The following is a 24,121-nucleotide window of genomic DNA, read 5'->3' as shown; positions in this document are numbered from 1 at the left end:
TAAGAATATTGAATAAAGCATAGACTTGATATGCTTGGATCTCCCAGGACTTTGATTTCTGATGCTCAAAAACCCAAAACCTCAAACTATTATATCTGTCCTTAGTTCCAAAACTCTCCCATAGTGTCCCTTTCTTTCTGTTAATGCCAACTTCTGAGTGTGGAGAAGATGGGGTCAAAGGAACCAGCCAACAGGGCTGTGGCCATGTCTCAGAGCATTCACCTCCTCTCTCCCAGTGCTGTGGGTCCTCTGACCATTCTGAGATCAGTTTAAGGTATTAATATGAGCTTTTCTAGCCAAGAACTGTAAAAAAATTCACCAGAGAGATGATCTAATCCTGGCTTTTTTTTAATTTTTGAAAGATGATTGTGTAGAAAGAAGGCATTTGTTGAAACACTCTCAGTTTGTTCCATTACAGTGGGTCTGTTGGAGTTGTTCTTTATTCCTGATGCTGTTAATTCTTGGGCCCTTGTGTCCCAGTACTGCCTCCCAACAGTGACTCAACCACCCCGGGTAAAAGCCCCACCCCTGCTGTCCCCTGCTCACACTGTCACTTACCTGCCATCTTCCCTACCGCACTGCTCTGGAAGTTCACTCTGCCCCCACCAGTGTCCTGATGCTGTTCTCACCCATTCCAGGTGGCCAACAAGAATGGCCACATCGCAGGCCTGCTCTGTCCCACATAGCCAACCTTGTGGGCAGTTCACCGCCCCCTGATCTGTTGTCTCCACCTTGGATCTGGGTACATGCTCTCAGTTTCCCTCTGCATCAGTGGCCCTGAAAAGTGCTTTTTCTCTACCTTCCCATTAGAGGTTAGCAGTGGACTTTAGGGTTCTGTCAGAGGCACTCTCTGCTCCTCCACCCTCTCCTGCGGATCCTGTCAGCTCCCATGGTAGTGATGACCAACTCTGTGTAGATGGCTCAGAGGACCGGCAGAGCTCTCCACTGAGCCCCAGACTCACATCACCACTTGGAAAACACAAGCACCTCACCATCATAGGTCCAATACTGAACACATTTTTGTCATCCAAACTTGTATCTTCTCCCTTGAGCTCTACCTTGGGGAAACAGCTTTATCCCCCTCTCTGTTGGGGGAAAGCAAATGGCAGCAGGGGTGTGCTTAACAGATAGTCAGGAGAGTGCCCCCCAGACAAACTGGGTCAGTTGGGACCCCATTTGCCCCTTTCATCAGCCTGCCCTCAGGGTATCCTGGGCTCCCGTTGTGTTTGCTTACCTCTTCACATCTCAGATGGCTGCAAATCTCCTCAGCCCTCCTGCCTCTAGGCACACCCCTTCCTGTACAGCCACACTTCACTCTCCAAAGTCCAAATGTGATGACTTGTTCCCTTCCGTAAAGCCTTCCAGTGGTTCTCCTTTGATCTTAGGATAAACTAAAACTTGGCTTAGCTTAAAGGGGTCCTTATGAGCTTCTCCCTCCTGCCGTGCTATCCTGCAGCTAGTCCAGACTTCTTACATTCTGGAAGCCTGTGCCCAGTCTCCACCCCCTGGGAATCCTCTCCCTCCCCACTCTGCCCTGGCCTTGCTAAATCCTGCTCACTCCTGAGGTCCTGACTTACAGCTTTTTGTTAACTTCTCTTGCCCCCAAGTACATGCTGGGACGACACTAAGCACTTGCTTGTAGTATCCAAGTCTTTATAACACCCCAGGGGTTGGTGTATCATATCAATTCATGAAAAAGGAAATTGAGGCCCATCACAGGTAAGTTAAGATAAAATTCCATGGGGTACCTGGCTGGCTCAGTTGGTGGAGCGTGCAACTCTTGATCCTCGGGGTTGTGAGTTTGAGCCCCATGTTGGGTGTGGAGATTACTTAAAAATAATAAAAATCTTAAAAAAAAAAAAAGATAAAATTCCAGGCACTCTGGAATCAAAACCACCTTCCTTGTTATATCCTAACTCCTTCACTCTCCAACTTGTTACCTGTCAGTGACATTACATATTTTGTTTTGTTCTGTTGGTCTTTTCTATTGAAGTTTAAGCTTGGTGAGGACAGGGACTGTCACTTTGATTCAAATTGAATCTAGTGAATTCAAATTGAATCTGGAGTCAGTTTACCCATCAGTAAAATGGGGATGGCAATTACCTCTCTGGACAGGTGGTGGGGAGGGCCAAATGAAATGACCAGTGGGAAATGCTACACATAATGGGTCATTGGCAGAGGGACTCTCCACCTCATACCCTCCCCTCCCCCATTCTCCTGGCCCCAAAGCTTCCTGGAAAAGCTCTGATTTCTTCTTTCCACTTTCTGCTTCTCTGTTTGCCTCAGATATGCATTCTCAGGAGTTGGACTGCTCTGGTGTGGAAGGTGAAGGCACCATGAAAGCAGATGGCCCTATGAAGCCAGGCCATCCCTTGAAACCCTTTGCTTATGTGAAACCCATGAGATATGAGACCCCAGCGTTCACAGCTCATCACGGAGAGAGAGGCCAAGGCCACCATGGGGGAAGAAGTCAGCAGGCAGTAAGACGCCACCTTAGGGGAATAGACCTTCGCAGAGACCCTGGCCTCCAGGTGAGGCCAAGACGCATACTGAGACCACGTCTGCGTGTGGATGGAGACCATGGTGAAGAGCCAAGCCACCACATGGAGCCAGAAGCCAGGCGGACCTCATCCTTCCCTCTTACTGAAGCAACCACAGTGCACGGAGATGGGCTGCAAGGCCCTGGCCTCTGCACAATCCAGCCTGGGTCAGGAGTGCAGGCGCTGCCCCATGCCTCTGGGTATTGGGTTCTCACAAATTCCCCAACTTCATCCGTCTATCCCTGCTTAGGGTTCAGACCCTTGGAGGGCTCAACTTTGTTCTTCACACAGACCCCCTCCGGTACCTTTGTGTATGGGGTCCCAGAATTTTTCACCCACATTGCACGCTGACCCCCATCATTTGCCCCTTGTCCCTGTTCTGACCTGGGTGTTTCTCCCAGCCCAAACCCAAGTCCCCATTTCTGTCCCTCCTGACTCCTCCCATTCCTAGCCTTTACCTTCATGTTGTCCAGACTGAGCCTGCAAGTCTCCCAGGATCCTGGCAGGGTCACATGTACACTGCTCATGTCCCTCTGTTGTCTCCTCCTTTTGTTTTATCACAGATGTACATGAATGTTGTCCCTCAGTACTTACTGCAATAAATCTGCAATCTCCTTTGCCCTCCTCTGTCTCAGGTTATTCAGGGTGCTATAATACACAGCACGGTCTGGGTGGTTTATAAACCTCAGACATTTGTATCTCACAGTTGTGGAGGCTGGCAATCCCAGACCACCAGCAGGGTCTTTGTGAGAACCCACGTTCTAGTGTATGGATAGCTGGATTGTGTCCTCACATGGCTGGAGGGGCGAGGAAGCTATCTGGGATCCTTTTGTAATGGCGCAAATCCCTTCACGAGGGCTCCACCTCCTAATACCATCCCACTGGGGGTTAGGATTTCAACATAGGAATTTGGGGAAGACACATTCAGTCTATTTTATGTCCCCACAACTACAATTTTTCCAATCCTGAGATGTATAACCATGAAATGTTTTAGAAAAGAAAACACAGCAAAGGAGCAAAAAAAGGAAGAAGTCACATCCAAGGAAATCAGAACCAATAGAACATTCAGAAAAAGACTTTTTAAAGAGTATAATTAATATCCTCAGAGAGATATGGGATGATAGCATATCTCTGACACAATAGCATGTCTTCACATAAAAAGGCAATTAGAAATGCTTGAGATGAAGCATAAGGTGGTTGGTATACAAAATTATGTGATTTGAAGCACAGAATGGATAGGACTGAGGAACAAATCAGTATAGTTGTTTGGGCAGACGGAGCTTCCAGAATGTGGCAAAAGAAAGGTGTAAGGTTTGGAAGCTATTTCACACTGACGGGAGCTCCCAAAGTTGGGATGTCTAACACAGGAGTTCTACCAAGAGGCTCAGAACACTTGGACAATAGTAATATATCACATTTGGCTAATTTCCCCACGTTGAAGAAGACATGAATCCTGAGGAAGATGCAACAATCACATACACCTGGATGAAGTATGGTGCAGAGAAAGTTCCAAAAACCACCTGCAAGATGAGACCTACAAGGTAAGCAGAGTTAGTCTGACATCAGACTTCCCTAGGCAGCTCCATTGAATCTAAGAAAGCAATGGGGTAACATCCTCAAAGCTTGGAGAGGAAATAACTCTGAGTCTAGGGTTCTGTAACCAGTCAGAGATGCTCTTGGGCTCAGGACCAGGTGGTGAATAGACAGGAGGTTCTGGAACTCCTGCAGCCAATTCACCAGCTCCAGAGGGTGGGGGGATGGGAGGAGGGTAGAGCAATGAGAAAATGAGCCCGAACACTAATCAAACTGGACCTAAAGCATGAGCTTCCTCTGGACTTTATTGTCCACAAGCTAATAAAGCCAGTTTGAGTTGAGCTTTCTGTTACCTGCAGTGAAAGCACAGATGTTTCTCAGCCAGGATTTAGAAAGAAAGAAAGAAAGAAAGAAAGAAAGAAAGAAAGAAAGAAAGAAAGAAAGAAAGAAAGAAAAGAAAAGAACCCAGAAGGAAGATGTGAGATGCAAGAAGGACCAGTGAGCAAGGAAAATGGTAAACTGTGCTATCCAGTTTAAACAGGTATGATTCTGGAAGAAAGATGAATAACCTGGAATTAAAATTCCAGAAGCATTAGCATAGGAATGTGGGGGGTGGGAAGTTCAGGAGGAGCTAAAAATCACTAAAATTCTTGTCTAGTTTCTAGAGATTTTATAGATACTGAATATGAAGGAGCAATGAAACTCAAAACAATTTAAAGTATGTGAACCCATTGATAAGCACTAAATGAACTGAACTAGGATACAAAGTTTCAAACAGATTGAGGAAAAGGTGGATCAAAGAAAATGGTGAATCAAACAAAAGGCATAGGGGTTGATAGAAACAAGGAGAAAGCGTGACACATTTCAAATGCTAAATAAGGAATAAGTAACTTGATGGCAGCCTCCTGTGTGTTCCTGGCTTCAGTGGGAATATTTTAAATGTTTTACCATTAAGCAGGGCATTTCCTGTAGGTTTCTCATAGATATGCTTGATCAAGTTGCGATCATTCCCATCCTCTCAGAGTTTGATAAAAGGTTTATTATGAATTGGATTTGGTATTTTATTAAGTAGGCTTTGACTGGTTGATTTTAAGACTCGTTTGTAAGAGAAAATGTCCAAAGAAAATGAAGAGAATTTTTCCCATGAGCGATTTTTTCTTGTGTACTCAACCATCCTCTTAAATAAACCCTTTTCTTTGCCTTTTATTGTAGTATTATTCTTTTAATAAAATTTCAGTTTTCATCTTCCCAAAATAAGAAGAGTTTACCATCCCTGGAAAAACAAACACACACAAAGACAAAGAAAAGATATCTTCTTTTCTTCTCCTTTCCTATTGTTCTTTTCCCACAATCATACAAGCCTATACAAACGTAAGTGTACATTAAAAGGCTTCATTGTAATTTGACCTTACAAAAATGGGACGTACTCTCCGCCCAGGGTCGCACGGAAGTGACTAAAGGGTCCAGGCAGGTGACACAGGTGTGGCAGGTATGGTGGGGGCTGGGGGCCGGCATCTCACTGGAGCCCATTTTCCACCTGAAGTGGGTAGAGGTGCCTCTAGAATCACTGCACAGACCACCACGAGCACATCTGTGGTGGCAACTGCTTTGTGCCTTCCGTTGGGATGGCTCCTATGTGCCAGGTTTCACCCTGGCACGGCTTCTGGTCAACCCATGTGTCACTGTCCCTCCAGTCGCCGGGTATCTCTCCAAAAAATGCACACACTTGAGGTTACACAGCGACCCTCCACTGATGGATCCCATTCCAGGGTGTTTCCACCACCAAGAGGCTTGGCTGAACATTTGCACATGGAATCTTAAGGACCTGTTCTTCTGATTTTATAAAATAAATTCTCAAACTGAGATTCCTATGTCAAATGGCCATATTTTATTTTAATAGATATTAAGAAATTACATTCAAATTAGGTTGTATCAATGTCACTTCCCACCAGCAGTATATGAGGGCACCAATTTCCCCACAGTCTTCCCAGCAATAAATGTCAGCACTCTATAATTTTTGCCAATCTCTTGAATAAAAATATGTCATTATTGTTCTAATTTGAATTGTCTTGACTACTAATAGGGTTTAGTACCTTTTTATGCATTTATTGGCCATTTTTATTTCTTTCCCTGTTCATAGCCAATATATGGCCTTTGCACAATTTTCTACTGGGTTTTAAATCTTTTTCTTACCAATTCGTAGTTCTTATATGTTAGAAATAGTGATATTTTTCATGTGTCCTGCAGATATTTTCCCCATTCCAACATTCCTCTTCTGACTTCTGAGGCTGTCTTGTGTCTGCCTGTGTCCAGCCTCAGCCCACAGCCCACTCTTCCCTGTGTCCCAGCCCCCAGGCTGCTCCTCAGTTCCTGCAGGGGGCTCTGCTCGCCACCTCCCCGCCCCTCAGCCCCCAGAGTTTCATCAGTTGCCATAGGTTGGCCCCTGTGCACAGTGTGGAAATTGTTTTCTTTGTCATTTCAAGACCACCCCCAGTCACTATGCTTTTATTAATGGGATATTTATCCTAAAACTTGAAGACCACTGGTCTCTATATATTATATAAACACATATTTAATATATATTATATTAAAATCTACTTGCTGCTATCACCAGGGGATATGCGTCTTTGCACCTTCATGTGAAACAACAAATCAAAAAGCCTGTCCTGCACTTGAAAGTCATCTGATAACAAGGACTTGTTTCAGGACCTGGAAGTTCACTTGTCAAAATGGTATCAGTGATGCAAGGGACACTGGGAGACCCTGGCTGTCTGGACCCCCAGCTCTGGGATCTCTCTCCTGCCTATTCATGTCACTGAGTCACCTGATCTTCATCCAGATGGTTCAAGTCTGCACAGCAGAAACGTCAGCACCCCTCTGCCCTCAGGCAGGTGGGGAACCCCACTCACGCTCAACTTCCATCCCCTTGCCAAGATGTCCCCAAGCATATTTCATTCCACTCTCTACTCAGAGATGGCAGGAATGTTAGCTCATGACTACCTTTCCTGTTTTTCTCTGATATGTCCTTTCCCTCCCACCTCCACCCACTGCTGGCCACTGGGGGGCAAGTCCCACCCAAACGCAACCCTCTTGCTGCCTTCCCCACCTCTCCCCCTCCTCCTCCAGCTCCCAGGATCTCACCTAGCCTAGCAGGGTGGTGAAAGTGGTCCAGAATGCTCAAAGGCACTTTGATGCCTCGTTTTTGTAACAAAACTTTCTCCCCAGAATGCTTTGCGGTTCTGGATTTCGATAACCAAAAATTAGTATTTTAGGACTCATTATTATTCTCAGCTATGGATCTCAAGAGTGTATTTTGAAAGTTAACAAAACAAACAAACAAAAAAAAGCACAGCAAGCAGCAGAGAATCATTTCCTTTTTTTGTATTTGGAATCATGTAGCAGCCCTGCCCCACCAACCGACTGAGTGTAGCATGCTGTCAATGGATCCAGGAAGTTGGGTTAACAACTAGGGTAAGAACACAAATCAGATTTAGAGGGTCATAACAATGGCTGAAACAAAACAGAAGTTTATTTATCTCTCACATGGAAGAAGCTGGAAGCTTGCCATCTAGATCTTATAGGGCAGCTTCAGAGTCTTTAATCTTGCTGCTCCTCCATTCCAGTGTGTGGTTTCCGGGCACATAATTACCTCAAAATCCAAAATGGCTGCTGGAGAGCCAGACATCATGCCCTAGTTTCAAGAAGTGGGAACTAGGAAGAAATAAAAAAGCAAGCCCTGAGTCTACTCCCTTAAATGAACCTTTCTAGAAGTCCAGCCCAAACTCTTTCCCTTATATCTCATTAGCCTGAACTTTCTTAGATTGTCACACCTGGTTGCAAGGGAGGAGGGGAGATGAAACCTTTCAGCTGAGTCCATTGTTACTTCAAATAATATCAGGGTCTGTCCTAAGGAAGAAAGGGAGAGCAGATATGAGGTGACAAATAGCAGTCCCCAACATGACAGTAAAATAAATTGTAGGGAAAGTAAACATCTGTTAATACTTTGAAAAAAGTATCCCACCACAAACCATTTTGTCAGGTAAATACCACTATTGATATTTTGAATAGAAGTGGGTTTGTTGAACAATTTATTTAAGAAAAACACACTTTTGGGGCGACTGGGTGACTCAGTTGGTTAAGTGTCTGCCTTGAGCTCAGGTCATGCTCTCAATGTCCTGGGATGGAGCCCCACGTTGGGCTCCCTGCTCAGCAGGGAGTCTGATTCTCCTTCTCCCTCTGCCCCCCCCCACTCACGCTCTCTCTCTCAAATAAATAAATAAAATCTTAAAACAACAACAACAACAACAACTCCCCCCCCACATTTATGATGTTGAGTCTTTTTATGCATAGTGAGGTATCCAGAAATGCATGCCTGCATTTACTCACTTGTGGAGAAATGTGGACTCATTTTTCACTCACTATTATGTCTTTGATATTACAGACTTCCCCCGGTATCCGAAGTAGGGTATACTTACAAGAGAACTTTTGTAAGCCAAAATGGGTAAAGCGGAGAAGCAATTACCATTCATTTATATGGAAAAGCTTTTGAGCATTCCCATACCCCAAATATAACCTCTCTTAGGGTTTTCTGATACCTTGGGACAAATCTTACTAACAGATGTATAAAATAAATCAAGGTAATGCACGGATGCTCGCAGACACAGCTCAAAGCGATGGCGGCTTGAGGCTGAGATGCTGAGTGCAGTTTCCAGGAAAGGGGCTCAGAGGTGCCACTCTCACTGCTCAGGATTCGTGCTGCCTCTCTAATGACTTGCCGCAAAACAGGCGCTGAATGCTAGTTTTGCTTTTCACCTTTTTTTTTTTTTTGTAAAAGCATACATGCTCTTCAGATGTCTTTCAGCTAGAGAAAACAGGTCCTAATGTGGGTCTTCTGTAAACGCAATGTAGTGTAACACAAACTTTCTAAAAGCAGGGGTACCTGTAATTCATAATGAAAATTAGTCTGTGAATTAAAACAGGTGTGAGTATCCACAGTCTTATTTACTAAAAACAACATTTTTCTTTTTTAAAAAAAATACGGTGTGGTAATAAACAGCCTCTCACATACCTTGACATACTCAAAAGAGAATTTCTGTAGTGTGGACGCCCCAGAAGTGAAGTTTCTGGTAGTGATAAAAGTGCATCCACAGCTTTTCTAAGGACGTCCAGACGATCCTTCTGGACGGGTGTGCCCACTGACCGCCCCACCAGCAGCAAGTGACACGTTCCCCGTGGCCTTCAACAGCACTTGGTGTTATCAGTCTTTTTCCGTTAGGTTATTTATTTTGCATTTCCCTGGTGACTTGTGATGTTGGGCATCTCTTCAAATGATTATTTCCTTTCCTATTCCTTCTTGAATTATCACTCTGGTTCCTTACCCAAAATACCACCATCTGTAAATGGCGATAATAATTTTACTTCCCTCAGAAGGTACTATTAATTAGACTATTAATATGTGTACTATATACACATATTAATTATATGTGTATATACATTGTTTCAAGGTTTCATTTGCATTATTTATATGTTCTATATCCTTAACTCATTTCTTAATTTATTTTTCTTATCTATCACTTACTGAGAGGTGTACACTATATTTTCCCACTATGATTAGGGGTTTGTTTATTTTTCTTTTATACTTTTGGTCAATTTTCTTCTAGCAATTTAGAAGCTAGTTATTGAGGCATAAAAGTTCGGGTTTTTTATCTTTCTGGCTAATTCCTGGTGATTCTTTTTCTTTTATTATTATGTGCTTGCTACCTTTATCCTTAATAGTATTTTTTCCCTTAGTCTGTTTTGACTTGTATTTGTGCAGCAACATTCAAGATATACTATTTGCTTAGTTTATCTCTTTTTCCATCCTTTTGCTCTCAAAGTTTGGGTCAATTTGTTGTGGATGTGGTTTTTGTAATTAGCAGGTTAAAAAAAACCAATTTATCTAATCTGAGAATTTGTCTTTTAATTTGATGGTTTAGTCTTAAGCTGATTTCTGTCATCTTCTTTTGGGGCATTTACTTAAATGTGATGAGTGTCCATGTCTCAATGTTGCAAGAAAGTATAACGTTAGTGATTTTAAAGAAAAATATGTTATTTTATAGCTGAGGTCTGATAGTTTTTAAACTGACACCTATGTGTATGGCCAACCACAAACCTTGGGGATGTTTATTACCATTTATACATGCATATACAAACAGCCCACACATATGTGTGCACACAGGGATGTATTAATTTGTGTGAGATTTGTAAGATTATATACATACACACACACATGCATATCTATGTGCATACACCTACCCTCACCACTGAGCTCACTTTTCTAACACTTCACTTTCCCTGGCTTCTGTCCCCACTACCTTTCCTGCCTTCCATTGGTATGATTGAGGTTTCTCCACTCTATCTTTTCTCATTTAGAAGTTACACAGTGTATTAGGTTGAACCACACGAAATTGCTATCATATTGGTCAAGGTTGGTCAAACATCAGCAATTTCATATGGTTCAATACAATACCATTCTTTTAATGGCTACTCAAAATTTTAACACACACTTAAATTAACAAACTCAAAACTTAGTCTCTACGCTTCCCTTGAATCTTATAAGGACCTTCAAATACATTTACTATGCTACCATTTCCATTTTACCTGATATTATTGTCTACTTTCAGTTTCCACTGTGCCATTACCAAAATAATTATAATCGACACAATTAATGTTTCCTGTCAATACTTGTTTCACTATATTTCGACATTTCACCAACGTGTATTTTCACACTATCCTCCTTTGCCCAGAGTTCAGTTTCCTTCTTCCTCAAGTACCGTATCTAGAGATTTTCACTGAAGAGCAGTTCTCTCAGCCTGTCTGCAATGTCTTCATTTTGTGATCACTCTTGGAAAACCGTTTAGCTGGGTATAAAACCTTAGTTTGACACCAATTTTCTCTCAGTGCTTTGAAGATATTTTCTTTGTTTTAGGCCATTCTTGCTGTTCAGCTTTCTATAGTTCAAATGTTGTTCTTCGGAGGTAAACTTTTATCCTTCTCTGGTTCCTTCACAATTTCCTTTTAATCTTTAGTTTCTGAAGTTTCCATTAGAGATGTCCATATAGAGACATTTTAAAAATCTTTCTCCTCATTCACTAAGAGTCTTCCATCTGAGATTATATTTAATTAAAAACTGGAAAATTGCAAACTCTTATCACTTTCCTTTTCTTTTCCCTCCTTCTAAAACCCCTTGCAGGTGTATAGGGTCTTGTCATTCTCATCTATGTGTCTTGTAAATGCACCATACTCTATATTGTCTCCTGGTTGATTTCTTCAGCTCTGTTTTCTTTCTCACTATGTTTCTGTTTATTCAGTCCACTCTTTGATTTTGAATTAATTGATTTCTAGTAATCTATTTTGTTCTTTCCTAAATCTACTGTGAGGAGGGTTATTTGCTCTGATTTTTATAAGGCTTATTTTATTTCTTTAATCATTTTGAACATTGTTGTTTTATAATTTCCAATTTTTTTTCAGTTAACTAACACTTTCAAGAAACAAGTCTTCCTGGCTTTTTTGTTTTGTTTTGTTTTGTTTTGCCAGTGTAATTTCACTTGTAATGGAATCGTTTCTTTTTGGGTGTCTATGTACTGAGTGTGTGTGAACATATTTAGCTGTGGGAATTTTATGGTACCTGGATTGTTAAAGTGATCTTTCCTGGATCTTTATTTTGGTTTATTCCAGGTATTGGGGGGTGGGGTGGGTGTCCTGATCCAGGAGAAGATTCTGTGTTTATTTCTCAGCCTCTGGTCACCAGAGCAAAGAGCCAGAGTTAAAAGCCAGATTCCATGTCCTCAGGAAGGGAAAGCCCTGGACTTTCTTTTTTTCATTTAGTATTATACCCCTCATGCAATCATGGTGGAGTCAGGCTTCCTTTTTTAGGGCACAGGTATGAATTTATTCCTTTTTTTCTCCACTGGAGTTGTAAGAGTTCTGGCTTTTTGGAGCCTTTGCAGCTTCAATTCTTTACCTTCTATGGACCAAATGCCTCATCTCTTTTCCTTGCGTGCAGCAATACTGAAGCCTCTAATCTGTGGGGTCCCTACCGGTCAGAGCTGCAGTGAACGAGCCTACATGCCCTCCACTCTGCTTTCACTTCCCTCTTAGTCCTTGCACCTGGACATCATCCTTTCTTCCCTGCCTTCTGTTTCATGCATGGGCCTGCTTAGTGCGGAAGAAAAGCCTCTGGACCCAGACTACTCAGATTCCAATCCTGGCCCCAACACTTACAAGCTGTATAACAGGCAAGTTCCTTAACCTCTTTGGGTCTCAGCTTTCCCGGCAATTACATGGACATAAAAGAGCACCAGTCACATGGGACTATCAAATGAATTAATAAATTTTAGGTGCTTGAAATTATGCCTAGGACATGATAAAAACCAAAATAATATTATGTAAAATCTTCTATTATTTTTTAAATGGGGTAGGGTAGTTCTAATTTGTCTAGCAAACTACACGCTTCTTAGTGTCTCTTTGTGTCTATCATTTAATCTTTGTGATTGTTGTTTATGGCATAAATGATATGTTTCAAGCTTTTCAGGGCTCTGGCTTTATTCTGTGGGGCGCAGGTTACCAAATCACTTTATTGGAAGGAACAGCATGCAAAAGCATGAAGAAAAAAGTAATTGGATATTTTTGTAGAGGTGATGGAAAGGTAGAAATAACACAAGATTCTGTTTATCTAGTGCTGTGTAACAAACTGCCCTGAAACTTAGTATCTCAGAACCACCATTTTATTTCACTCACAATTTTGTAGGTCGGGAATGCAGGAAAGATCGTGCTAGACAGTTCATCTCTGACCCATGTGGCATCAGTTGTGTGTTTATGACTATTGATCCACTTCCAACATGGTTTCTATACTCACTCACAGGCATAGCTATGGATCATTAATTTCTATTGCTATATCATATCCAATATGTGACTATACCTCAGTTTATTTATCCATTGTCCTGTAGATGGCTTTTGAATTGTTTCTACTTTCTTTCCCATTATGAACAGTGTTGCCATGAACATTTTGGTACATATCTTCTGGTAGATGTGTGCAAGTTTTTGTCTTGGGTCGGCATCAAAGAGTGGAAATGCTGGGTCATTGGGCATGCAAATGTTCAAATTTATAACATTATGCCGAAGTTATTGTGCTAAATTCCACTCCCTTCAGCTATGTATAAGGTAATACATACTAATTCCAATGCTCAGGATCATCAGATTTCTTATTTTTGGCCAATGAAATAATCTTGTTGTAGTTTGTATTGCATGACCAAATTACTAGTGTTACTCGGGACCTCAGCAGGTGTTTTCTGTTTTGTGAAGTAGCTGTTTTCTGTGGGTTTTTTGTTTGTTTGTTTTTAAAAGTCTTGTCCATTGCGGTTTTCTCCTTCTTCTTTTTCCTACTGATTTGAGGTGTACTCTATTTCATCTTAATACAAATTCTTTGTCAGTAATATGTTTTGCAAGTATATTCTCACACTTTGACTTATTTTTAATTGATTCGAATTGTCTTTTGATTTAAAGAAGTTCTTAATCACAGTGTATTCAAATATATCAGTCTTTTTCTTTTATGTGAGTACTTTTTGTACTTTAAGAAATCCTTTCCTATCTTGAAATCAGACATTCTCACCTTTATTTTCTTCTAAAACTTTAAAAATTTTCCTTATACATTTGCTTTGACTCAAGTTCTTAATCCAATTGGAGTGGATTTTAGCGTATAATTAATTTTTTTCTATATGGATTCCCAATTATTCCAAGTACATTTATTGAAAAGTCACTCCTTTCTTTGCTGGTTTGCCATGTGACCTGTGTCACACATAGAAATTCCCTGTTTGAGGATCTGTTTGAGGATGCTTTGTTTGTTCCAGTGGTCAGTGTGCTTACCCCGCACTAATACTACATAGTGTCCCTTCCTAAAGTTCTATAGTAAATCTTGATATCTGGCAGAGCAAACCTACGTTCCTTCTTTAGAACTGTCTTAAATATTCTTGGCCTTTTGTTCCTCCATTTAAATTTTAGAAGCAGATTGTCAACTTCCACAAAAGATCATGTTAAGTTTTGATTGGAGTTGTATTAAATTATTAAATCGGGGGAGATTACATTATAATATTAAATCTTCCAATTCACAAACATAGGATATCTCTTCACTTATTCAGGTTTTCTTTCATATCCTTTAGGAAAATTTTATACATTTTTTTATACAGGCCATTACAACTTTTGTTAGATTGATTTCCAGCTGTTTGTAGTTTCTACTGCTACATAAACAGTAGCAACATTTTAAGTTTCCTGATAATGTATGAAAATGCGATTGACGCTTGTATATGTAATTTGTACATGGATTTTACATTCAGCAACATGGCTAAAACTCTCTTATTATTACTAGTAATTTTTCTCCAGATTCATTTTGACTTTCTAAATAAGAATTCATATCATCTGCCCACCCCCAAAAGACTCATTTCTTTTTTTCCTTTCCAATCCATATGCTTCGATGACTTTTTCTTATCTTATTTCATGGTCTAAGATCTTTAATATTATGGAATCAGAATGGTGGCTTTGAGTATTCTTGTTTTTTGTCTGATTTTAAGGAGAATGCACAAATAGAATCCTCTTCACCATTTTCCTTGGGTGATCTCATTCATGGACATAACTTCGGTGAAGATGACAATTCCTCAACTTACTTTCATCCCAGCCCTCTCTGGATCCAGAGCCATGTATCCAACTGACCATGCAAGATCTCCCCAGGAGTTCTGTGTGAAACTCCTTCAAAGACGAGCACATCATTGTTGCCACAAATCTCCTTTGCATGTAGTATTCTGGGTGCATCAGTGCCTCCCCTGTCCACCCAGGAAGGTTGACATAATTCGCCTCTTCCCCTTCTCTAGTTACCAACACCCAATACATTCCACCTCCCAAAAGAATCTTAGATCTGTCCACTTCTCTTCTTTCCTACTGCTCATTCACCAAATGCTCCCCAGTTCAGGTTACCATCACCTGCCTCCCAGTTATAGCTACTGTCCCCTAACTTGTCTTCCTTTCCATGGTTGTTTCCTCTTCTAATCTTCTCCAGCCTTTAAGTGAGTGCACTTTCTAAAGTATATAGAATATCAAATTGCTCTGCTTCTTGGTAAAAGTCTTTGATGGTTTTCCATCGCCCTTCCTGAAGGGCCTGTAAAAGAACCTGCACGAGCTGACCTCCACTGGCTTCTGCAGCCCCACTTCCTGCCTCATCCCCTTTTTAGGGCACCCTGGCTCTAACATACTCTCTAAGACCTCACAGTTCTGGCCTATTATTCAACCCCTGACTCATGCCTGTGTAATATCATCTCACATGTGACTAGTGGTAGCTCCACCACTCTTTAGAAAAGCCCTACAGAAGGCACAAATGAAACAAGAAGATGCATGAAAAACGAAGAAGAAGAAGAAGAAGAAGAAGAAGAAGAAGAAGAAGAAGAAGAAGAAGGAGGAGGAGGAGGAGGAGGAGGAGAAGGGTTTAGCATCTTGCCTGGCATTTATAAATATTGGTTATCTCCAGTCCTCCTGGGAACAGAGTGAGGTTCTTTTTTTCAGATGCCCAAACTGAGGCCTGTGGGATGCAGGGAATAATTTGGAGAAGGAGAGGGTGGGGAAAGGCAGGTGGCACCTGCTGTCTAAAGCAAATCTCAAGTGTGGAATAGCAGGAATGGCATCAGCCAACAGAAGGACTGGGAATCAGCTAATGGCCCCTCACTGACCCCTTACTCAGGGCCAGGCTGCCAGGAAGGAAGAGCTTGTCTTTGTCCTTCTCCCAACATGTGGGCTGCCCTTCTCCCTTCCCACCTCCCTCCCTAATTGCCAACACTGTCATGGAGTGAGTGGGTGTGGCATTGAAGGTCCTGCAGACTTGAACACAAATCTGGCCCTGGGCTAGCCATGTGCATTTGAGCACATTACCAAATCCAGCAATTCCCAGTGTCCTTATTCCCAAAGAGGGCCACTGTGAGGGCTGACGGTAACCAGTCTTGGAGAAGGAGGAATTTATGTTGTCTTCATCTAAAAGGACTTGGCCTTAACACTCTGGATGTAAGTGTATTCTCCCCTTCCCTGTCCAGGACACCACTTCTGCCTTCCTCCTGCATGGTCTGGATTCTCAGGTTTGGATACGACCTCTTCCCCACCCTCCTCTCCTGCTTTCTCTCATTAAAATGTCCTCCTGCCCCATGGGCAGCGCTTTCCTGTACTCTGCAGCTCATCTGATCCTCTGTCCCTCAGTGAAGTGGGCAGGCGGGGGTTATTAATAGTAACATTAATAACTAGCATTTATTGAATGCTTATGATGTACTTGGCACTGTGCAGAGCATTTTAAACACATTATCTCAATTGATCCGCACTGTGCAGCTCCCTTAGCACTTGTTTTCTTGTGAGAGTCTTTAGAATTCATGGGACTCTGGTTTTTGCACTTGAGCAAATTGAGCTCCAGAGGTGGGAACACTGCCTGCCCAAGGTCACCTAGCAACTCGGTGGTGAGCAAGGTTCCATTCCCAGCACAGGGGTCCTTGGACACCTATATCTGGAGCCTGGTGCACAGGGAGTAGTGGCCTCAGTCTCCTCTCTCTGCTGTGACTGTTCCTCTATCAGTGCCCACCCCTGCTCCAGGCCTCTGAGTAAGAGGTTTGCTGGCTGCAGCATGCCTAGTCAGAGTCAGCAAGGTCCAGATCAGGCAAGCTGTGGTTTTAGCTTAGGGTCAAGCTTGGCCATCAGGGCCTGCCTGATGTCAAGGGTTGGTGTGGTTAGTTCAAGTGTCAATGTGGGCTGAGATCAAGGGTCAGAGAATGACTGCCAGAGACCAGTGTGTGGCTGGGGTCAAAGTCAGGGTATAACTAGGGTTAGGGGTCAGAGTGTTTGGGATCAGGAGTCACTATGTGGCTGGGTCAAGTGTCAGTGTAGGGCTTAGGTCAGGAGTCAGTGGGTGGCCAGCTTCCCTGGAAAGGCTAAACCACTCCCAGAAGGGACCAAATCCTTTCCCTGGCTCCATCACACCCTCCCTGCCTCCCCAGTGGCCCCAGCTGTGAAGGACAGTCCTGGAAGGAGCAGGAGGAAGGGAAAACGAGACTAATGGTGTGGGAGTGAGCCTGCAGTGGGGAGCTGGTTTGCAGCAGGGCCAGCCAGGAAGCCCCAGGGAGGATTTGGAGCTGGACTGGGCAAAAGCCATCAGCAAAGAGAAAGAAAAGGGGTCCCTAGGGCAGCTCCATCCTGCCCCCTCGCTGTGCCCCTGGCCCCTTGTCCCCCCACCCACAGCAGCCATCATGACATCTCCAGGGTACACTATGACCAACTCACTCTGCTCAAGCTCTCTGAACAGGCCTTTCTGGACGTGGCTGCACTTCCTGGAGGGCACAGCCCCCAACATGCACCAAATGCAGACTCTTCAGGCCCCGAGACCCGTCACTCAGCTCCAGGGAGGCATCTGCCTTCCTCTGCCTTTACATCTTCCCTTGTGTTCTCTCCCACGAGATGCTTCCCCGACTCCTGGCTCGGAAACCCTCTCTGTTCTCTACAGCTCGCCTGTGACGCCTTCCAAGCCCTGCCTGACTCCCCACCAGAATGCTCGCTTCCTGAGCCCCTCCACCATGCACGTATCCCTGCCTCATCCCTGGAGGGCTCAAGCCCCTGGGGAGACACCAAGCCAAGTTAGGGGGATCACAGCTTCTGCACTGAGTGACGGCAACCTTCACTGTGAGAGAGAGTGGCTTTCCTATTACGTCCGGGAGCAGGGCTCAGCGGGCTGCTGTCCATGCCTAAAACTTGTGAGCCACCCTTTAGAAAGAATGAGAGGAAATCTCAAGCTCAGAATAAACTGGATAACGGGGCCTCAAATCTCGCCCAGGCCTCTTGTCCCGAGGCTGAGAGGGCGGACATCAGCCACTGTGTGGCCCAGATGCCAGTCCGCCTAGAGCCGGGCTTTGTTGTCGTAATACCAGTACTGTTCTGGGGTTCTTTTTCACCTGTGGCAGTTGATTTGTGCTTCTATTAACAACAGTCATATAAAGTTTTCTTCCGAAATGCCAGGAGAGGCAGGAGGGGGTGCGGTCCAGTGGGTGCTGAATCCCTGGTGGGCCCCCTTTCTTGTGGTTGCAGGACCCCTGCCCAGGCCTCACAGCCTGCAGGAGAGTTGGACTCATTAAAAATAATTGCTTGGTCAGAGTCATTAGCTTCCCCTGGCAGAGCCCCATTCTGGGCTTCCTCGGCGGGACGTGGCTGCTTCTGTGCGGCAGAAACCCACAGGTCCCTGGGGACCCTTCACCCTGAGAAGAGGTGAGGCAGGAGATCAGAGCCAGCTTGGATTATGAGGGGAAGAGCTTGTGCTCCAGCCCCAAGCACTCCTCAGGCACAAGCTCCGAGCCCTAGGCATGGTTCTGTGGGGCTGAGGCAGTCACCCCCCATTTTCCTGGTGGAGAGATTGGGGCTCAGAAAGGCAAAGCACCTGGCAGACACGAGACTAGCTAGAGGTACAAAGGTGTGTCTGGAAGACTCGCTGTTGGGGCAGGGCCAGGCCAGCATCATCTGGGAGGGACAGAGGGCTCAGGGCCAGGTGTCCTGGCTGGAAAGGCAGTGCTACCTGGAGACCGATGAGGCCTGAGCAGATCAGGGCTGTGGGGTCCTTGCACCTGGGTGGGGGTGAAAGACAGGGTCATGGCCAAAAGCAGGTCGTTTCTGATCCAAAGGGCTGGAAAGGGACACCTAGGCAGAAGCCTGGTAGAGGTGGGCAGCCAAAGCCCTCTAAGGCCAACTGGGTGTTAGGCTGGGTCAGCCAAGACTGAACTCACGGCTTGAACACTTCAGCTACACTTGGCGAGTGCCATAGGCCCTCAAACTCACCACTTGTCACAGGAACCAAGAGCTTTTTCTCAGCATCTGGGAGGGCATGGTCACATGCCAGGTATGCCAAACAAACCTTCTGTCCTGAAACACATGGGCTTGTGTATACACTGCTATGGCCCAAATGTCTCTGTCCCCTAAATTCTTATGCGGAAGCCCTAAGCCCTTGTATTTGGAGATGTGGCATGTATGGGAGTAACTATGTTCCATCAGGACGTAAGGGTAGGTCCCTAAGAAGAGGCAGTGGAGAGCTCACTCCCTCCCCACCTGTGCACAAAGAGGAGGTCATGTGAGGGCATAGCAACAAGGTGGCTGGCCATCTGCCACCCAAGGGGAGAGATCTCACCTGAACCCAACCATGTTGGCACCTTGATCTGGAACTTCCAGCTTCCAGACCCGTGAGAAAATAAATGTCTCTGCTAATTTACTGTGGCAGCCTGAGCCGACTAAATCGTACCCACCTGAAGTTCTTTCCTGTGCTCCTGCCTGGGTCCCCCCTTTAGCAGGTGCCACAGTGAATGAGGTGGGGACCACATGGATCTGGAGGGACCAGAGCCTCACTCAGAGGTGATGCTCCCTTTACAATCTGTGTCAAGGTGTGGCTGGGGGGGGGGCTTTAAACAACTTACATTGGGGGGGGGGGGCTTCCCAATTTCCTTATCTATACAAGAGGGACAGTTCTTACTTCTGATGGTGAGGTTCCAGTGAGTAGTATTTGTGAAATGCTCAGCCCAGAGCACGTGCCCGGTGAACATTGTCACTTACCAATAACGTGAAGGTCCTAGTTGTAATGAGAGGGGTAGAAAAGCAAAGATGAGAAGTGATGTGTAGACAGAAGGAGCTACATGCATGAAGAGGTTCATCTTAGTGTGGAAACAGAACCTGTAACAGAGAAGGGGAGGAAGAAGGAAAGATAACATTGTCAGGGTCTGGAAATGGTGTGGGGAGAAGGTGGCTGGTGAACAGGGAAGCATCCTGCCAGTGATTAATGTGCATTCATCGAAAGACTCAGACAAGGCAGGGGCTTAGCTGAGCCTGATGTGCACCCGGGGAGCCTTGGGGAGGTCTACCCAGCGCCCATCACGTAGGCAGGACAGAGAGGCAGCTTCATTAGCAGGAGTGAGAGTGCGGTGGGAGGGACGCGGGCTCCCCGGCTGCACGCTGAAATCAACCTGGGAGCTTTAGAACTGCAAGGTCTGAGTCCCACCCCTAGACCCTGATCCAATGTATAACTACTTTTACATCAATCAAAATAGACTTTAAGCCAACAAAGCGTTATTAGGGTTAACAAGGGTCAGTGCATGTTAAGAAAAGGAACAATTCACTGAAAAGATACTAAGATCCTCAGCTGAGTAATATATAAATATAACCAGTGGACATATGACAGCATGTCTCACCTCACTAGTAATTTCAAGATTTAAATGGAAAGAGGGTTGGTCTGACATCTGTGCCGATTAGTGCAAAGTTCAAAAATGGGTGTTTATACATATATATGTGCATATATATACACATGTGTATATGTATATGTACATATGTGTATACGTATATATATGCATAGACACCCATGGAACATCAACTGGTACAGCCTCTTGGGAAGTCAAATCTGTCAGAATGAAACTTGGAAACTCTCTGCCCCAGCATTCCCTCTTCTGCGTTCAAGATACTCTATTCCGGGGGCGCCTGGGTGGCACAGCGCTTGGGCGTCTGCCTTCGGCTCAGGGCGTGATCCCAGCGTTATGGGATTGAGCCCCACATCAGGCTCTTCTGCTATGAGCCTGCTTCTTTCTCTCCCACTCCCCCTGCTTGTGTTCCCTCTCTCGCTGGCTGTCTCTTTCTGTGTCAAATAAATAAATAAATAAAATCTTTAAAAAAAAAAAAAGATACTCTATTCCGTAAGAGGAGAAGGTGCATGGATTCCCAGAAAGGGGGTTATGTCCCTCCTCGTGCCTCTGCAGGAGAAGCAAAGCAGGTGAGTCTGGGCTCCAGGCACCCTCCAGTCCCCGGCTCCAGTCCAGCCGAAAAGGCCACCTCTAGAGATGGACAGGGAGATGGACCCTCCATGCCGCTCTGGTGATAATTTCAAGCTGATGAGCTGTGGGGAGGAGAGGAACACACGGAAGTTAAGAAGGGAACGGAGGCGGAATGGTTCTTCCAAGGAAAGCGACTGGGGTGTGTTTCTCCTGCTGGGAAGTAGCCAACAGGAGCAGAGAAGGGCAGGAGGGAGTGACTCACTCAGCCCACATCCCAATGGAGGGAGGAGAGAGTTTAGTCTGCGGTAGGAGCACTTTCCTTTGAGAAAGAGGAAGGGATGAGGATCTGGCTGGATCTCCCGGAGAAGCAGACTGGGGTCTGCCCGCTTCCCACGCCTGGCCACCCAGGACTCCAGGAACTTCGCTAAATTCCTTTTCTGCTTAAGTCTGCTGGAGTTGGCTTCTGTTGCCTACCAGGTGGTCCCCTGGCTGACCTGAAGCTCACGACCGAAGGCAGAAGGTGGATATTGTCGATGGGCGTGACACGGGGGTCTTTGCCCAAACCTGGCGCCCCGCCTGCTGCCACGGAGGGACTATTCTGCAGTGCCCTCTACTCTGTTGTGTGGCCCATGGGTGAGCCCCTGATTCACTCAGTGATCAGCTGTTTTCACTTCTAAAATCCCTGATTAGTTCTTTCTCATAACCGCTGATTCTTATTTTCACAGCGCTATCCTTCCTTATCGTTAAAGATACTAATTTTCCAATATCATAAAACAATTTCTGTCCTGACTGATCTATTAAATTGGGCTCTTCAGGGAAAGTTCTCACATTAGTTTAATCTGTTGGTTTCTTCCCTGGCAACAGCTCTCCTGAGTGAGAGTGCTTCACTGTGGAATGTTCTAGGTCATACCTACCTAAGGGGGAGGGTTGTTCCATCTTCAACCTGGCCCAGGTTTTCTCTTGCTTCCCAGGAACCAGCAGGCTCTCCGGCTCACCCAGTGTCCTTGCTTTGGAGCATGGTTTTAGGTGATTTCCGTACTTGCTTTAAATCACTTGGTGGGTTTGCTGTGGGAAGGAGAGTGGCAACGTGCTCTCGGCCCATCACGAGAACCAGAAGTGGCTCCGTGGCTGCCAGTGTCGCTCGTGATGGCATGTCCTGGCTTTACATTATATTTTCTACAGTAAATGTAAGCGTGGTCACCACCAAAGATGTCATCTAACTGGTGACCTAGCTTCTACAGGAAGACAATTTCGATGTTCTCTACTGTGCTTAGCAACTTACCCAAGGAACCTTGACTAGTTGTGAGTAGCTCTTCACCTGATTCTGTCTCAGGATCAGATGAAGCAGTGACTGGACAGACACGGAATGAGAGCCCTTGAGCTGAGAGCCCCGAGGAGCTCTCCACACCTCCCCTCGTCCCTTCCAGCTCCCCCTTCACATTCCTGTCTGCAGTGGGCGCTCCAGCCACCAAGCAGGCTCCAGCCTGCAGGACTGAGGAGAAGAGGAGGAAGTAGAGGGGGTGTCTGCAAGCAAGCTTCCTGAAAGCTGCCATTGGCCAGACCTCCTCCAAGCCCTGCTGGCCATGAGGCCCTCTGCAGTACCCTCCTCCACCCCCGACCTGTGTCTGCCATGACATTGGTTTGCTTTCTGCTCCTGCCAGAAGGAGGGAAATGAGAGACACATGGCAGATACGCTTTTGGAAGAGGTACAAGGAGACTAGCTGTCGGCCTGCATGTGGGGGGCCGGGGAGCACCAGAGTGACTCCAGGCTGGGGGAGGGGGAGCGTGCACAACCCAGAGAAGATGGGAGGAACAGATATTGAGGGAAGATTCTGAGTTCAGCTTTCACAGGAGGGGTTGGAGATATTTTTCAGATATATTTCACAGCAATCACCAAGTGGACCAGGAGAATGAGCAGTACTGCCCCCGACCCCCACCGCAGATGCGAACCCGGGCCTCCTGCTCCCTCCCCTTTCCCATCCCTAGGGAGTCGGGGCCCCAGAGACCAGCCCCCAAGGAGTGCCAGTTGAATGAGTCATGTATGAGCCTCACAGCCTTAATTTTCACTCACACGACCCCTACTATGCCCTCTGAATGTGGTGAAAACCTATCAAGCCATTTTTGAATAAAGTAATAGACAAGTTCGTGCACACTATAAACTTTCTTTTATTTGGGTCTCTCACTTAATCCTGGGGGTGGCTCATGAGATGAGTGTCATTATTCAGAACAAAACATTGAGGTTCCATATGGCCAGCAAGAAATGGACATGAGTTCTCTCAGCCAGACCAAGAGAGATGAGGGGAGGTTTCTTAGGGGAAATTCCTAAGTGGATTCTAGAAGGCTACACAGGCCAGATGTGATAGAGACAGGAAAGCCATTCTAAGTAGTGGAAACAGTATGTGCAAAGGCCTGCAAACAAGGGAGGAAATTCACCCTTTGAAGCCTACCTGCCCTTCCCTCCTCCTAGGGGCAGTAACCCCAGGAGTTCATGGCCCAAGGGCATGTCTCTTTCAGAACTCTGGGGGGACTCTCCCTGGGTCTTCACCAGAACTCCCATCCTTGAATATCGGTAGGGGCATCCATGTTGAGGGACAGGCTGCAAAGTGGGGCTGGCTGAGGGCAGCAGGGCCACTGGAGGTCTGCAAGTCACAGGAGGGCTTGCAGGGGCCACTGCGGTTGTGTGATCCTTCGCTTAACAAATGACCTGCAGAATGATCCCCCAGCTTGCGTTGCTCCCTGACCCGAGGCCTCAGACTGAAGCTGCAGACAGAAGAAACACAGCCTCAGCCCCCAAGAAACTAACATGGACACTGCACTGAAACGAAAGCCAGATGTGGCAGGGCTCCTGGGTGAGGGCAGGAGCCAGAGAGCCATTTGGGAGTACTGGGGAGTGCACCAGTGCTGAGGGAGGTCTGCAAGGGCTGGCACTCTGAAGGAAGGTGTTCCAGGCAGGGGAAGAGCAAGGCCAAAGGCCCTGGGCCTGGATGCACTCCTCACCTGAGGCTACGTGCAATAGAGGAGTGGGGGGTGAGGGAGGGGGAAGAGGACGGGGGCGTGGGGAGAGGAGAGATGAGGCCGGGGATTCTGGGGAGAGGAGCTCCCAGGTGACCTTGCTGGCCCTGCCCAGGCAGTGTCAGGAGGTGGAGGCTGCTGGATTGAGGGCCATTTCAGAGTCAGAGGTGACAGGACTAACTGGTAACTTGG

General features: G+C 45.5%; 1 protein-coding gene across 1 annotated transcript; it reads left to right on the top strand.

Annotated features, from left to right (window-relative positions):
* Window positions 1–1,887: 1,887 nt before the first annotated feature.
* PRR20G (proline rich 20G) lies at window positions 1,888–3,067 on the top strand. The gene has a single exon (XM_008697803.1). The coding sequence runs from the start codon at window positions 2,289–2,291 to the stop codon at window positions 2,889–2,891; it is 603 nt and encodes a 200-aa protein (XP_008696025.1). The 5' UTR covers window positions 1,888–2,288; the 3' UTR covers window positions 2,892–3,067.
* The last annotated feature ends 21,054 nt before the right edge of the window (window positions 3,068–24,121 follow it).

The sequence above is a fragment of the Ursus maritimus genome, unplaced genomic scaffold, assembly GCF_017311325.1.
Source record: "Ursus maritimus isolate PB19 unplaced genomic scaffold, ASM1731132v1 scaffold_14, whole genome shotgun sequence".
Lineage (NCBI taxonomy): Eukaryota > Metazoa > Chordata > Mammalia > Carnivora > Ursidae > Ursus > Ursus maritimus.
Note: the sequence above shows the minus strand (reverse complement) of the source record. Positions and strands in the feature narration are given on the sequence as shown.

Bases quoted from the DNA above. Each gene is read 5' to 3' on its own strand.
- PRR20G (XM_008697803.1), top strand. From the start codon at position 2,289: ATGCATTCTCAGGAGTTGGACTGCTCTGGTGTGGAAGGTGAAGGCACC.